Source organism: Manihot esculenta, chromosome 16 (assembly GCF_001659605.2).
Source record: "Manihot esculenta cultivar AM560-2 chromosome 16, M.esculenta_v8, whole genome shotgun sequence".
Lineage (NCBI taxonomy): Eukaryota > Viridiplantae > Streptophyta > Magnoliopsida > Malpighiales > Euphorbiaceae > Manihot > Manihot esculenta.
The window spans coordinates 27523203-27538084 of record NC_035176.2 but is presented as its reverse complement, the minus strand read 5'-3'; the positions used below and the strand labels follow the sequence as shown (position 1 = coordinate 27538084).

Here is a 14882-nt window from a genome sequence, read left to right as displayed (position 1 = left end):
CCTGCAATAAAAATAAATCATTACAGAAAAAATACAATATACAAATGTATATATTTTTCAATGTAATAGTTGTGAAAAAGAAGACGTACTATATCAGCTCCTCCGCCTACAGAAATGCCTCGTATTAATCCTCCTATAGACCAATAAAGAAGTAGTAGACGCACTATATCTGAAAAACTGTGTTTCCGTTAATGCTCCCCTTAGAGAAGATATTCTACGAATCCCTCCACTCATATATGACTACCATTTCCATTCTTCAATGCCAACTTCATCAACTTTCACGCCATTAGGAGAGTGGAATTTGAATACTTCATTTGAATTTCAATTTAATTTTCCTTATGAAAAGTAATATTATACCAGTTAATTCACTCAAACGATGGCACCATCACCAAGTGTATTTCAATATCCAGATACTACACCGCATCAATATAACCATTTTTGGCTTTTAATGCATTTACTTCAACATATCATGATACTCAAGACACATCCTACGCTGTACATTCTTTTAGTGACTTTTATAAATTTATGACATTTCAACCATTTTCATCTCTGCAACAAAGCAGATGAATATTAATAAAAATGTGGGGTCAGAAAGAGAGGCAGAAGCTCATCTAGAAGGGCAATAACGTGATATTCGAAGAAATCCACAAACTGGAAGCATTTAGGGGGTTATTTTGAAACATTGTATTATGTATTTTTTGGATTGCGTAGTTCGCAAAGATAGTGAACTAACTCAATTTACTCTTTATACTTCGATAATAATAATCATAAAATAATAAATTACTACAATTTTTTAACAGTAAATTATTAAAATAATAAATACTGTTATTAAAATAATAAATAAAATTTATTCTAAAAGTTATTTCGGATAAAATAATATGGAATAAAAATAATTTAAACTTTAACATACCTGTAATGTATTATTTTATATATTTTTTAACTATCAAAATAATAATTATTTTTTAATTTCATTACAATATTATTTTTTATATTTTTTAACTATCAAATAAATGAATAATAATTATTTTTTAATTTTATTACAGACAATATAACACCAAAAAGTAAATGGATAAGAGTATAAATATAAAACTTACAAGTAATAGCAACTCTGATGAGTAGTTGAAATGTCGAGAGAATGGATCTATTTATAGTCAATATTGCTCCTGAAAATGCTAATTAAGGTGACATTTTCAGAGGTATGTTTTAGCTTCTAAAAACATCATTGTGAGTGGTGTTTTTTGTGAGAATTAATTGCTCTTGAAAATGCCACTCATAGTGGCATTTTTGAGAGCTAAAACCCCACCCACAGTGGCATTTTCAGAGCAAAACATCAGTATCAGCTCTGAAAACGTCACTTTGAGTGGAGTTTTCAATAGCAAAAATTTTTCGAAAATGTCATTTTGATTGGCGGTTTTTCAAACTAACATAATAAATTATTTCAAACTTGCATTATTTTTGTAATTAGTTTTTAAATTTATATTATTTAAATAATAAACCCCATTTTCTCTAGCTTTTAATTTCTTCCAAAAGCTAACTTTTTTTTTTTTTTTCGTCAAATCAAAAGCTAACTGAACCTTTTCCTTGCCTTCCAAAGCTGTTAAACCTCCTACTACTTAAGTTTCCCCTGTATGTGACAATGTGCTTCTCCCTGTTAGCACATTCTTTGCTTGAGAACTCAAGAAATTAGGGTTGCATAAAGTTTCTTTCTGATTTTCCTGATGATTCCTCCTCTTCAGCTCTAAGCTCTTCCCACATGCTTCCTTTGGTCTAGAGTACAAAAGTTTTTCCAACTCTGAAATCATACTTGCAATTCGGGTGCTTGCCCATAGGGATTACAACGGCCCAGTATTTTTAGGTACCGGAATAGGGGTGAGCATTCGGTCGGTTCGGTTCAAAACCGAACCGAACTGAATAAACCGAAAATCGAAATTTTAGTTTTTATGAAAACCGAACCGAATCGATTTTGGTCAAAAAACCGAATCGAACCGAACCGGTCTGATTCGATTCGGTTCGGTTCGGTTTGATCGGTTTCGATTTTTAATATTTTTTTAATTTTTTACTCTTTATTTTTAGTATTTTAAAATTTAATTAAAATATTTTAATTTTAATATAATTTAATTTCTCTATATTATTGAAAAAATATATTATTATTCCTAATTGGTTCGGTTCGGTTTTTTCAGTTTTTTTCTGATCAAAATCGAATCGAACCGAAATAATCGGAATTTCTGAAATTTAAAACCGAACCGAACCGAACCGAAATGTATAAAAAACCGAACCAAAATTTTAAATCAATTCGGTTCGGTTGGTTTTTTCGGTTTGAACCGGATTCTGCTCAGCCCTACCGGACGATCATACTCTACATGGATTTTGAAAGTATACAATTAGGTGCAGGATAATTTTATATATAGATTATTCATTATTTGAATCTATTTATATAAATAATTAATTTAATATAAAATATATTTTTTAATAATATTTATAAATTTTGTTTATATGTTTTCATTTAAAAATTATAATTTAAATAATTATTAATGAAAAATTTCTTTATATATTTGCTAATTAAAATATATAAAGTCGAACATAATAATAGTAATAATAAGATGTAGATTGAGTTTGAATAGTTTAAGATAAATTTTAATTGGGTTTAGGATGTATTTAAATATTGATAATATTAATCTAAGTTTATATATAATGTTTCGTTTATTTCACAAAATATTTTTTAAGAAAAAATTTTAAATAAAAAATTTAAATTAATTTTTAAAAAATAATTTTCTTTTTTCAAAAGATGTAATCTTATTAAGTTCTATATATATATTTATTAATAAATTTTATTTTTTAAATTAAAATTAAATAATAAAAGATAAGTTTTCTTGAGAAAATATTTTTTAAAAAAATATTTTTTAAATGTAAATTATTTTTTGTAAATAAATAGAGTTAAAGTTATTTAAATATAAATTATTTTTTTCAAATAAACAAAGTTAAAAGTTATTTTCTAAAATAAATGGATTTTTAGTCTAAACTTAAAGCTGTATTAAATCAAAATGGATGAGGTAAAAAAGAAAAAAAAGAAAAAAAAATGGAGCTATTTCTTTGGTTCTATTCGGTCCATTGGTTTTGCATCATTGTCAAGACAACAAAAAAAGTTTCACTTTTAATTGAAAAAAATAAAAACAAATTTTGATTGCAATTAGCAAATGCTTAGTTGCAATAAAATTGAATCAATCCCTTAATTGCAAATGCAGTACTCAAATTATATAATTAAACTCAATTAAGCATATAACTCAAGCATGCAAGCCCACTACAGTGGTTGATGTTCATAGGGAGCCATAGATTCCTTCTCTGCAATATCGACAGAGGAGAGGACTTGCGGCTTGGAGTTTCAAACCTTCGAGAATTCATATTCCGACGTGTGAAACTACGCCAGCGTGGCAAGCCAAGTTTTGAGAAGAGAAAATGACAGCGCCATCATTGAGGAGACACTGCCATGGCGATTGAAACCCCTTTTGGCCCACTCAATTTGCAATTCCCAATAACCATTAATACTGCCTAAAGGGAAAGACCTGGAAATGAAGAAAAACAAAAGGAGAAGCAAGGGTAGGAAGACACAAGGCAAAAGAGTGCTGTTGAGCTATAAGCTGGTTTTAAATGAAAACCCTAAAGGAACCAATTTAATCAGTTAATCGATTTGATTTCGGTTTGTACTTTTTAAAAAAATATCTATTTTTCATTTTGATTTCAAATAATTTTATATTTCTTCGTTTGACATGAAAAATTTTATAATAAAAAAATTTAAATAAATTCTTATAAAATATTTCATCAATATTTTTAAATTAAAAAAAAATATTTTATTTTAAATAAATAATTACAAAAAGAGAAATAAGTTAAATTGAGTTTTATAAAATTCTTGAAAGTGAAATTTGACTGAACCGAAACATGCAGTTACCCATTTGAGAAAAGCTTAGCTATATTCAGCCATTCCTTTACCGCTAATCCCTTTTTCAATTTACAGACATAACGGGATGCGAAAAATTTTAATTTTTATTTGAAAGATATATATATATTTTGCCGAAACTGGTGTGGCTGCCCACCCTGTCTCCGTCCTTGGCCTCAGATCACCATACCTCGTCGCTGTCGCTGTCGCTGCCGCCTCAAGTTACCATACCTCGTTGTCATCTTGCATTACTAGACTTCTCTCACTACCTTGCAACACAAGACATGGCAGCGTAATGCAATAGAGGTCGTGTTAGATATGGGTCTTCACTCCATATTTTTGGTTGATTGTGTAATGCATTAAGCAGAACTCTTGCTTCCATCCTTCGATTTTGGTTGTATTACGAATTGTCGGCTATGTCGATTGTGAACAGATTTGAGATTATTGTTTGAGATTTGAGAAAAGATTGAGAACAAATCGTTATTTGAGATTTGAGATTTGAGAAATGTCCTAAATTCTCCAATAAACATAGGGAATAAAAACCTAAATCTTCCACGGGACCAAGTGGCAATGACAGATACTAATGATTTTTGTTGAGTTAATCGCATATGAATAGCAAATTTGTTGTGCCTAAAGATATCTCATGGCAACTCATGATGAATAAATCAACAAAATCCCATCCAGAATCACAAACAGAAATACTTTATACAAGCGAAGCCAGGTCTACATTCCTAGTTCCAAACAATTCCATCCTCAAACTTAGATCCCAACATCTTCAACTATAAAATATCATTTAACTGCCAGATCCAACTTCTTGTGTGCAGATGCAAGCCTCTAAAGATAAAAACAAAGAACCCCCCAAGAAACAAAAGTCCCCAATGGTAGAATCAAATCACAGAAATAAGCAAAAACACACCAAGAGATTAAAGACCTTGATCAATTAGATAATCCCCCAGCCTTTCCACTATCATGTTGCATTGACCAGGAGTCAGAGGCTCATCATATATGCCAATTATCAATGCCTGATTGGTCTTCTTGATAGTTACACCACCAGAGCCCTGATGATAAAGTTTGGTCCATGGAAACATGTAAAAAGAATAATCAGAAACCAAGCTTTTACATAATATACATTTCTGTCCTAAGGTAAAATACTAGATGAGTTTCACTAACCTAGTTATCCAAAAAGCAGCCAAATAAAGAATATTGTTTCCACAAACTACACCTAAGTTTACTAATGAGCTTTCACTCTCCCGAACGCATATGCCTAGTATTTCCCGACACATTAAAGAATCAGCTAATATAGAATCAGGAAATGCAGAGTAGCTGAATTGCCAACAAAAAAGAAACAACATTCACATGTTTATTTTGGTATCATCAATGAGTCCCTTGTTTCCCCTCTCTATCTACTTCTCAAGCTTAGACCATTAGCAATTTTCAACCAATATAATGACAATAACAATCAAAACCTGAAAGAAACAAGGTAACTGAATATATTTTAACCATTTCATGCAAATTGATTAAGCATGCAAATTAACCGTCCTCCACATCTGAGCAGGTAGCTTTTGTTTAGGCCAATTAACAAGATTGAAATGATATTAGCTGTGTGCTACATAAAAACATTTTTGAATGACCTATTGCAGTACAAATGCTTAGGTTTCTGAAAGGAACAAAGTGCAAAGTATTACCTTCTTCCCACGAATAACAGCCCCGGGTTCACCTTGGATAACCATGTACTTAGTGCCACCAAGAAACAGCCCAGTTGGTGCAAGAGTTCCGGGTTCAGCAAAATCATTCATAATGCCAGTTATTTCTTCAGGCGTAAACTGCAATAGCAATGATAAGGTTTATAACAAGAAACTGTAATAGAATCAGAAGAATCAAATCGAAGCATATAAGCAACCATCATGTACAACTCTACATACATCCAATGATGAATCAACTTTGCAAATGAGGAGCACATTCATGCACATCAAATCAAGGGCATCACCAAATCATAACACGATAACCCAACATCAGGATTCATGCGAGATTGGTAACAGAGTCACTCTCACACACAGAGTGAATTATCAAAAGTTTGACTGACATTATTGGATACCCAATTCTAAACAAGTAACCCAAATTCAATCAAAACTAGTAAAATAACCCCACTACGCAGAATAGATCATAGAATTCAAAATTTGAATCCTGGAAAGTAGACAAGAAGGAAAGGAAACCTGAGGGAAGGTGGAGCTCTGGGCCCAAACGCTGCCGTCTTGACCGATGATAGCAGCAGCAGTGAGGTGACTACCTTCAATATCGCACATCAAGTGCTCATCCACGTATTGCTGCCACGACATCTTTGGACTTTGGTCGGACAAACAGAGAAGAGGTTTCCGATTTGGAGATTCGAGTAGCTCAACTGAGAGGGAAGAGAGATTTGGGTTTTGATATAGAGGAGAGAAATGGGGAGGACTCGGGAAGAAACAAAGCTGAATGGTTGCGTCAAAATTAAGCTCCGCAATTGATTGCTACGCCTACGCGTTTCTTCGCCGTGGATTTCCTTCGCTCCACTGTCTTCTGTGGGGCCCTTCCGAGAAAGCGGGGCCCTTACACTCGTTAGATTTATGATTATTACAAATGTTTGAAAATTTTAAGATCTTAAAATTTCAAGTGTAATTTAAAAAAAAAAAAAAAAATTCTAAATGATAAAAAATCTGTAAAAATCTGAAAGATCTATTTCTAGAAAATATTTTGTCTATTTTGCTACAAGTGTAGTGCGATTTTTTTTAATCGAAAAGTTAAATGGGTCGATAGTTAAACTGTGAACTAAATATAATTTTCTTTTTCTTTTTATTTTAAGTGATTAATTTCAGAATAAATAAATAAATAAATCCAAACTTAGAATTTTTCTTTTTGTTTATTAGCAGTAGAAAAAGATTTTAGCGTTATTAAATTAATTTACTTGTTATTTTTAATTTAGTTTTGAAGAAGTTTCATCTTATTGTAGGAGTAGGAAAGTTGAATTTAGAACACCCAGATTCAATATGTATCATTAGGCCAAACAGAAAGCTACATATTGCTAGAAGTTTATAAATCTTATAAAACCTGCTTTCTCAAGAACTGGCTTGAGACTGCTTCTGCTACTAAAATATAATTAAAAAAAATTAAATTTACTCTTAAACCATATAAAAAAATAAAATATAAAATTTTATTTTTTAATTTAAATTTATTTTTAAATTATTATTGAAAAATAAATAAAATCATCACTTATTATAATTTAAAAGTGATTAGTTATTGATGCTGTAGAGATTAGATTGATGACGTGATTGGAAGAAAATTATGTTGTGATTGGCTTAAAATTGGAGTAATATTAGATAAGAGAGTAGCTTTATCTTTGTGATCATTACTCTTTTATACCGTAAGAAGGTAGGACTAAGTATAGCATTTTCTAATAATCCGACAATGATATAGCCGGCTCATTGGTAAAGGCTCTTCATCGGTTAATCGGTTACGAATCTTGTGATCGCAGGCGTAAAGGGGATTTGTTGGATTATAGTCATTAATGATAATTTTCTTATAGAATCTCACCCTAAACTTAAGAGGGTGAGTCTGTTCGACCTGTCCTGAAGCGTCGGGGTCTTTTATCCTCTTGGTTCCGGACACTATGGTTGTCCAGGTCTTTCTTTCTACAGGTGGGACCGCACATTGGTTTATCAGATACTTGTCACGAGACTATGTCTTATGGTGACAGTTTACTACCTACTTTGAACGATTATTGCATAATATTAAAGGTTTCCTACTGATCTTTAATTCTTTAGATCCAAAGGTGACAATTGTCTTCATGATCCGGGGTATGTAGCTTGTTTGTTTGGATTGAGTGCACGATATCCTTGCTCTCTTCTTGCTTGCCTTGCCGACCAGTCAAGTTCAAGATTTTATTTGGCAAAAATCAATCGGAGTGAGATAGTAATGCCTTGACAAGTTTTCGAGCTCTTTCTAGCCCTGGGGAATCCGGGCATCTTCTAGCCCTTACGAGCCCCTTGAGCTTTTTCAGCCTTATTGAGCTTTCGACCATTTTTCAGCCCTAGCGTACTTTTAAGCATTTTCTTGCCCCGACCAGTTCTGATGAGCTTTCAGGCATTCTCTAGCCTTTGCGAGCTCCCTGGCTCTTTGCAGTCTTGACGGGCTTCCTAGCCTTTTACAGCTTTGACGGGCTTACGTATATTTTTACAGCTCTAATGAGCTTTTGGGTATTTTTTAGCCCTAACGAGATTTTGGTCATTTTCCTCCTTGCAAAAAGTTTTAGAATCTTTTTGTGAAGTGGTACTAACACCCGGTTAGTTGGCTTGGTGTATACTCACCTTGTGGCTTGTCATTGAATACCTTAGATTCTTTTTGTGAAGTAGAACTAAAACCCAGTTAGTCGGTCTAACAATTGCTTATGGCCTGACATGAAATGTCTTAGAAATACCTTGTGAAGCGGGGCTAACACTCCATCTTCTGACTTGACGGGCTCCCAACTTATGGTCTTGTTTTAGTTGGACTAACACCCGATTTTCTGGCTTGACAGATCCTTGACTTATGCCTTGACATGAGATGCCTCATTATACGAGACTCATGTCCCGATGGCCTTGTGGCCTTTTATGAATGTTTATTTTCATAGACCAACGCCTGAATTATATGCGGGACTAATGTCCGGATGGCCTTGTGATTGTCTTATGGCCTTTATTCTCCGTGCTTTCATCCATCCTACGTTTCTGATTTTCCTATAAAAAAAAGAAGTTTGAAGAATACATCCTAGTTTTATAATATTATTCTAAGGATAAAATAAAAGGCTTGGTCGTATATCTTGACCAATTTCAAAACTCGGAGTTTGACCCAGGAGTTGATGACAATATCCTTATGGCCACTCCTATTAACACTCGGTCCTCCTGCAAATACATGAGTAACCCCCACATGTTTATTATCAGAAATTGTTACCTTGCGCTCAGGTCTCCTATCTTTTTTACTCTTTTTGATGAACTTCCAAAGTGTGCCAATCCCTATTAGCCTCTTGATATTGTCTTTCAATTACCGACACTGCTCTGTTACATGTCCTGGTCTTTATGAAAATGGTAGTATCTGGTCCTGTCTTTTTTTCTAACTTTCTTAGGGTTGAGTTTGAGAGGCCACCTAATCTTCTTGTTATTTTTTCTAATTCACATTAGAATATGTGTTTGCGGGTCATTCAATAGGGTATATTTCTTATATTTAGCTCCACCATTCTTGCCTAAAGAGACCAAATAACTTCTGTGGTATCCCTTATACCATTGTGTAATACCCGGCTAGATTCAGACATCGGAATTCCTACCATCCGGGGGAGTTCGAGGATGTCAGAGGTCTCTGGAAGGGTAAGAGAAAGTTTTCTAAAATATGTGCAAGTGTTTTAAAGGTTTAGCGTAGAAAAGGATTGAGTTTTGAAGAGATATGGCCAAGGAGGCATTTTGCAATGTTCGGCCCCCTAAGGTTAAGTTCGGCCGCCTAAAGTGCCCAATGTTCGGCCCCCGAAGGTTATGTTCGGCCCCCGAAAGTTGCATAGTTTTGCATGCGATTCGGCAGCCGAACCTGAGGCGGTTGCTCATCTATAAGTGCACCGAGTGGCAGAAAAAGGAGGAGGTTTCTTCTCTCCTTCTGATCTAGGTGAGGTCTTAATCTCCTTAAAGTATTTTCATGGTTTTTCTTCAAATCTTTCACGGTTTGAATGAGTTTTACCCTTGTTTTGAAGAGTTGTGAGCTTTAAACAAGGTTTTGGAGTTTGAAGCTTTTGAAGCTTGGTTTCTCCATATCTTTGAGTTTGGATCATCTCAGCCTTTGTTCTTCAAGAGGTAAGTGTTGATCCATGGTTCTTATGATGTTTTTATGAGTTTTGTAAAAGGAAAAGGGAGCTAGGCATGAGTTTGCATGAGATGTGCATCATAGGGTTTATGAATCCTTTATGTTTGATGTGTGTCTTGTGAGCTTGTTTGTTGGAGTTTAAAGTTATTTGAAGCTCCCTTAGGCTTGTTGAAGTGTTTATGCATGTTTTAGAAGGGTTAAATGCATGTGTTGAGGTCTGAACAGGTGATGGAGGGACTGGCAGGCGTCCTTGTGCACGAAACTGAGTTCTGGCTAAACTCAGGTTCGGCCCCCGAAAGTCCAAGTTAGGCCGCCGAACATGCCTGACTTTCGTCTCTGGAGGAGACATTCGGCCGCCGAAGGTGCTGCCGAAGGTGCCCTGTCCAGCCTTCCTTTGCTTGTTTTGCATGCATGTTTTGTGATATTTTAGAAGGTTTTTGGAGAGATGTTCCTAGTTATGTTAGAGTATGTTTGGTACCTCATTTACGTCCATCTGTGTAGGATTGGACCGAGGAACCGAGGAGGCTCCAGAGTTAGAGTTGGCCAAGAGTTAGCCAGCATTGGCTAGAGGTGAGTGGAACTAAACTGAATATTTTATTTTGAGAAATGACACGATTCTAGCATGATCCATGCATCATAAAATGCCATGTTATGTAATAGGTTGTATTGCATTAGACTCCACGAATTTGATGCATTGCATAAGTTGTTGTTGTGGTGTGGATGAACGTTGGATGATCCTTAGCCCTTGACATGAGATAAGATACTACTACAGAGATATGGCATGAGATAGCCATTCCAGGTCGCTCCTGGATAGTCCAGGTCGCTCCTGGTACTCAGTTACAGATAGACATACAGCATAAGAGAAGACTGGGTGATGGCTCCGCCTCCCTAGCATTATTGGATTTGTTGTGATATGATACAGTACAGAGAAGACTGGGTGATGGTTCTACCTCCCTAGCACAGTTGGGTATAGAAGTCTAGGTGATGGCTCTGCCTCCCTAGCAAGTAGGGTATTTGTTTATAGTAGGGTGCTATAGGTGACAAGTTCATCCGTTTGATGATTTGTTTGTGATGTGACGCATTTCATGATAACATGTAATGAATGAACTGTTTTTATTGTTCCTCCTCACTGGGCTCTAGAGCTCATCCCACTCCCTTAACCCCAGTTTTGCAGGTTCTGAGATAGCTATGGGAAGTCAAAGTCAGCAAGAGTACAGAGGAAAGTTGTGCTTGAATGTATGCTGTAATAGTGTAGTGGACATGATGTAATTAAAAGATTAGTTGTAATGTAATGTATAGATATGTACTGTCGTATACTGGATAGACTTGTGCTTTTCCTAGTATCATTGCTATAGTGTGATGTATGATTAATCCCTTGTACATGAATCCTGTTTTACATTTCTTGATGAGAAATGTGTGAGTTAGGCTTAATGTATGGCTTTGATGTGATACCAGTGGATTGTGTTACAGAGTAAAAGGGTTTCAATCCCTTGATCCACAGCAGATAGTAGTCCCTGGTATAGGCCCTGAGGGCCATTTCAGATTGATATATCTGAGTAGCAGTAGTTAAGCCTACAGAGTTTTACAGGATTGTTGAGTATCTTTGTATCATGTATGGGATTTATCAGGTACACAGAGAGTATAGGCGGCTTGCTACGGGTCCCGGCGGCCTTAAGCCGATCTGGATCCTAGTGCCAGTGATGGTTCGGGCCGTTACAGAGGGGTACCGGTTTCCGGGTCATTACAGATTGGTATCAGAGCATAGGGCCTCAAGAGTACGGTGTGTTGGGATATCCCACATCGGAAAGAGGTATTGTCTTGTATAGGAAGGAAAGCACAATAAGTTAAAATCATGTCCACTAGGATAGGATGTGGAGTCCTGTTTTGCATGCTGATGTGAAATGCCATGATAAGTTGCATGTGCAGTATTGATATGTTTGATATGTGTTAAGGATTCATGTGTTTTCACATGGATCATTTGATGATTTTGTGTGTGATGTTGTGCTTTTCAGAGGCAGGATGAGAGGAACTCGTCAATCTGCTAGATTGACAGGAGCTCCGCCGGAGGATGAGGACATGGATGCTCATCTCCCCGTTCTGCAAAAGGCAACATCAGATAGTATAAACAGAGAAGGTACATCAAGGGACCCTAGAAGGTCTGATGATGAGAGTAGAAGGGGAGTTGTCCAGAGTGGTATGTCAGGGTGTATGAGAGAAATAGAGGAGAATGAGCAGAGTAGAGATGGTAGCTTTGGCAGGAGTGGGTTGGGAGGAGATTTGGGTGAGTCCCAAGGAGGCACTCAGGCCTCGAGATTTGTTCCACCTCAGTATCCACCCTACCAGTGGGGGGTAGAGTACCCGATGAGAGGTACATCAGAGTTTCCTAGTTATCACCCATATCCCACCTTTATGCCTTATCCTTCCTTTTATCCGCCATATCCACCGCCACATCCACAGTATACCATGTTTCCACCCTTCTTTGGTTATCCAAGTTTAGCAAATCCTACCTCAGGGAATGTTGCACCTCCTCCACCACCAGGAGAACCAGTAGCCCCAATTGTCCAAACACCCAAGCCTAGTTCACCTGGGGAAAGTATGGTGCAGATGACAGCTTATTTGAGGTTGGATGTTCCCAAATTTGAGACTGGTGATGACCCTGTTGAGTATCTTAGAATGGTTAAGCTGATAACCGATGAGTTGGGAGCTAATGAGAGTAGAGCCATACAGATGGCAGGGGTTACATTGAAATGTGAGAAGGCAAGGGAATGGTTCAACCAGTATGTGGACCCGAGGGTAGAAAGCTTATCCTGGGAACAGTTTGCTATAGAGTTTGCAGGATGGGCTTGTTCAGATAGCTCAAGGGAGCATAAAGAGAGTGACTGTGAGCAGCCAGGGCAGACAGAAAACATGAGTATAGAAAATGACCCAGAGACTAGTGATCGTTTTCCTTTGGGTGAAGCTGCTGCAAAGAATAAAAAGAAAGTGAGAGGCCTGAAAGGGTCAAAGAAAAGAGAGTTTTGGAATAGGGTAAAGTTTGGCATAGGTTGTCGCGAGGGTTCGAGTTCTGGTTGGGATAGTTCTAGATGTGTGAAGTGCGGTAGGAGGCACAAAGGTGTATGTCGGGCTGGGACAACAGCATGTTTCAGGTGCGGACAGGAGGGGCACATGGTACGAGAGTGTCCCATTATGACCGTATCCGTACAGTTCCCACAGACACCCTCAGATACTAGAAGTCCACCAGAAGCTCCAACCTCAGTACAGGGCAGAGATAGAGAAAGAGGGATAGTCCCTTCTTCCGGAGGTGCCTTAAGTGGAAGTCCGTTAGTTCCGGCTCAGATTTTCACCCAGGTTCAGCCAGAGACAGACACACCAAACACAGTGGTGCCAGGTAAGCTCACTTTTGCGTGTTCTGATGTGTGTGGTTTTCTGGACAGTAATAGAATATCAGTTGATGTGAGAATAATAAGGTATAGTAGAGTTAGATGTTCAGAGATAAAGGTTCAGAGACGAGTGTTTTGTTAAAGGTGAGCCAGGAAAAAGCTCGAGAGCTATAGCCGTGGCTTTGAAATCCAGGTAGAGAGAGAGTGATCTCTCATCTCTGAGTGTAGACCTCAAGTAAAGAAATAAGGCAGAGAATAGCGTAAGAAAGTGTAGAGTAAGAAAAAGAATAAAAGTAAGTAAGAGAAAAGTAAGCAAAGAAAAGAGTAAATGAGATAAGATAGAGCAGAGAAAGAACAGAATAGAATAAAGGTAAAGTACGAAAGTGTAGAAGGAGATTTCAGTTTAGTCTGGGATTAGATGGCGATGAGCTCTGGTTCAGATAGTTCTGGATGCGTGAGGTGTGGGGTTTACACGAAAGTGGTCTGTTAGTATGGGACTACGGCATGTATAGATGCGAGCAGGAAGGACTCATGTTATGTGAGTGTCCTACTGCGGCCCTGATTGGCACAGTCCCAGCAGATGACTTCTAGTAGTGTAACTCAGCCTGGAGCTCTAGCCATGTTTTAGGACAGGGGTTGAGGCAGGAGAAGAGAGTTCTCCTTTTCTTTGGTCGGTTCCCGAGGGAAGATTCATTAGCTTTAGCTTGGATCTTCATCCTGACTCAGTAGGAGGCTAACACATTGAACACGGTGACGCCAAATACGTTCTTTTGCGGGTGTTCAGATGTGTAGGTTATAGTAGACCCTGATGTTTCTTTCCCTGTTGTTTTGAGAGCCATAAATAGAGGAGGGGTTGATAACTTCTGGCTTAGAGTGTTCTCTTTGGGTCAGAGGGCCCAAGAGTGTGATCCATCTATGGCAGAGTCAATCTGTCGGTTCAGTTCAGAGTTTGGTGAGAGTAGTAGATGCCGTCCAGCTGACCTTATGGTTCTAGGGGTGACTGGTGATGTCAACCTAGGGCGGATTGGCTAGCTACTCGAGGTACTACCTACGTCTGCAAAGACAAGGTAGGACAGGTCAGAGTTCAGAGGCTCGGATGGGTCAGAGTTAGTCCTTAGAGGGGGACAGTTTAGCATACCCAGCAGTTTGATATCAACCCTACAGGCTCGTGAATTCGTTAGGGAAGTTAGTCAGGAGTTTTCTTGCTCTTGTTTGAGCGCATAGCCAGGTCAGGGAACCAGCCTCAGTAGTCATAGACAGGAAAAGAGAAAGAGTGTTATATGTTATCCTAGTAGAGTTTGAAAGTTAAGTGAGAATGGAGACTAGATACATCTTCATCTCTTCTTTCGAAATGATACCTGTAGCATGTAAGAGTTGAAACCTATAAGAGCTAGAAAAGCAGTTACAGACTGAAGAGCGATAGTAGAACAATGTGCACTTGGTAGTAAAGGCTTCTATCCGACTTAGTACTACACCCTGGAGTGTTCCAGTATCGTTGTGAGAAACGAAGGATGAAACCTTGAGATTTTGTCACAACTGTGACTAGTTGCACAAAATCACTACCAAGGACAGGTGTTCCCATGCAGAATGGATGATCTATAGGACCAGCTAGTAGAAGCTGGTTGTTTTCCATAATAGATCTAAGAGTTGGGAACTATATGGCCAAAGTCATTTTAGCAGTGGCGTAGAGGTGAGATCTTTATGATAGTGAAGAGTCT

General features: G+C 37.3%; 1 protein-coding gene across 1 annotated transcript; it reads right to left on the bottom strand.

Annotated features, from left to right (window-relative positions):
- Positions 1-4614: 4614 nt before the first annotated feature.
- LOC110604185 (profilin-1) lies at positions 4615-6424 on the bottom strand. The gene is made up of 3 exons (XM_021742316.2): positions 6145-6424; positions 5617-5754; positions 4615-4989 (listed from the first exon to the last, which is right to left on the bottom strand). The coding sequence occupies exons 1-3, from the start codon at positions 6265-6267 to the stop codon at positions 4855-4857; spliced, it is 396 nt and encodes a 131-aa protein (XP_021598008.1). The 5' UTR covers positions 6268-6424; the 3' UTR covers positions 4615-4854.
- Between the last annotated feature and the right edge of the window lie 8458 nt (positions 6425-14882).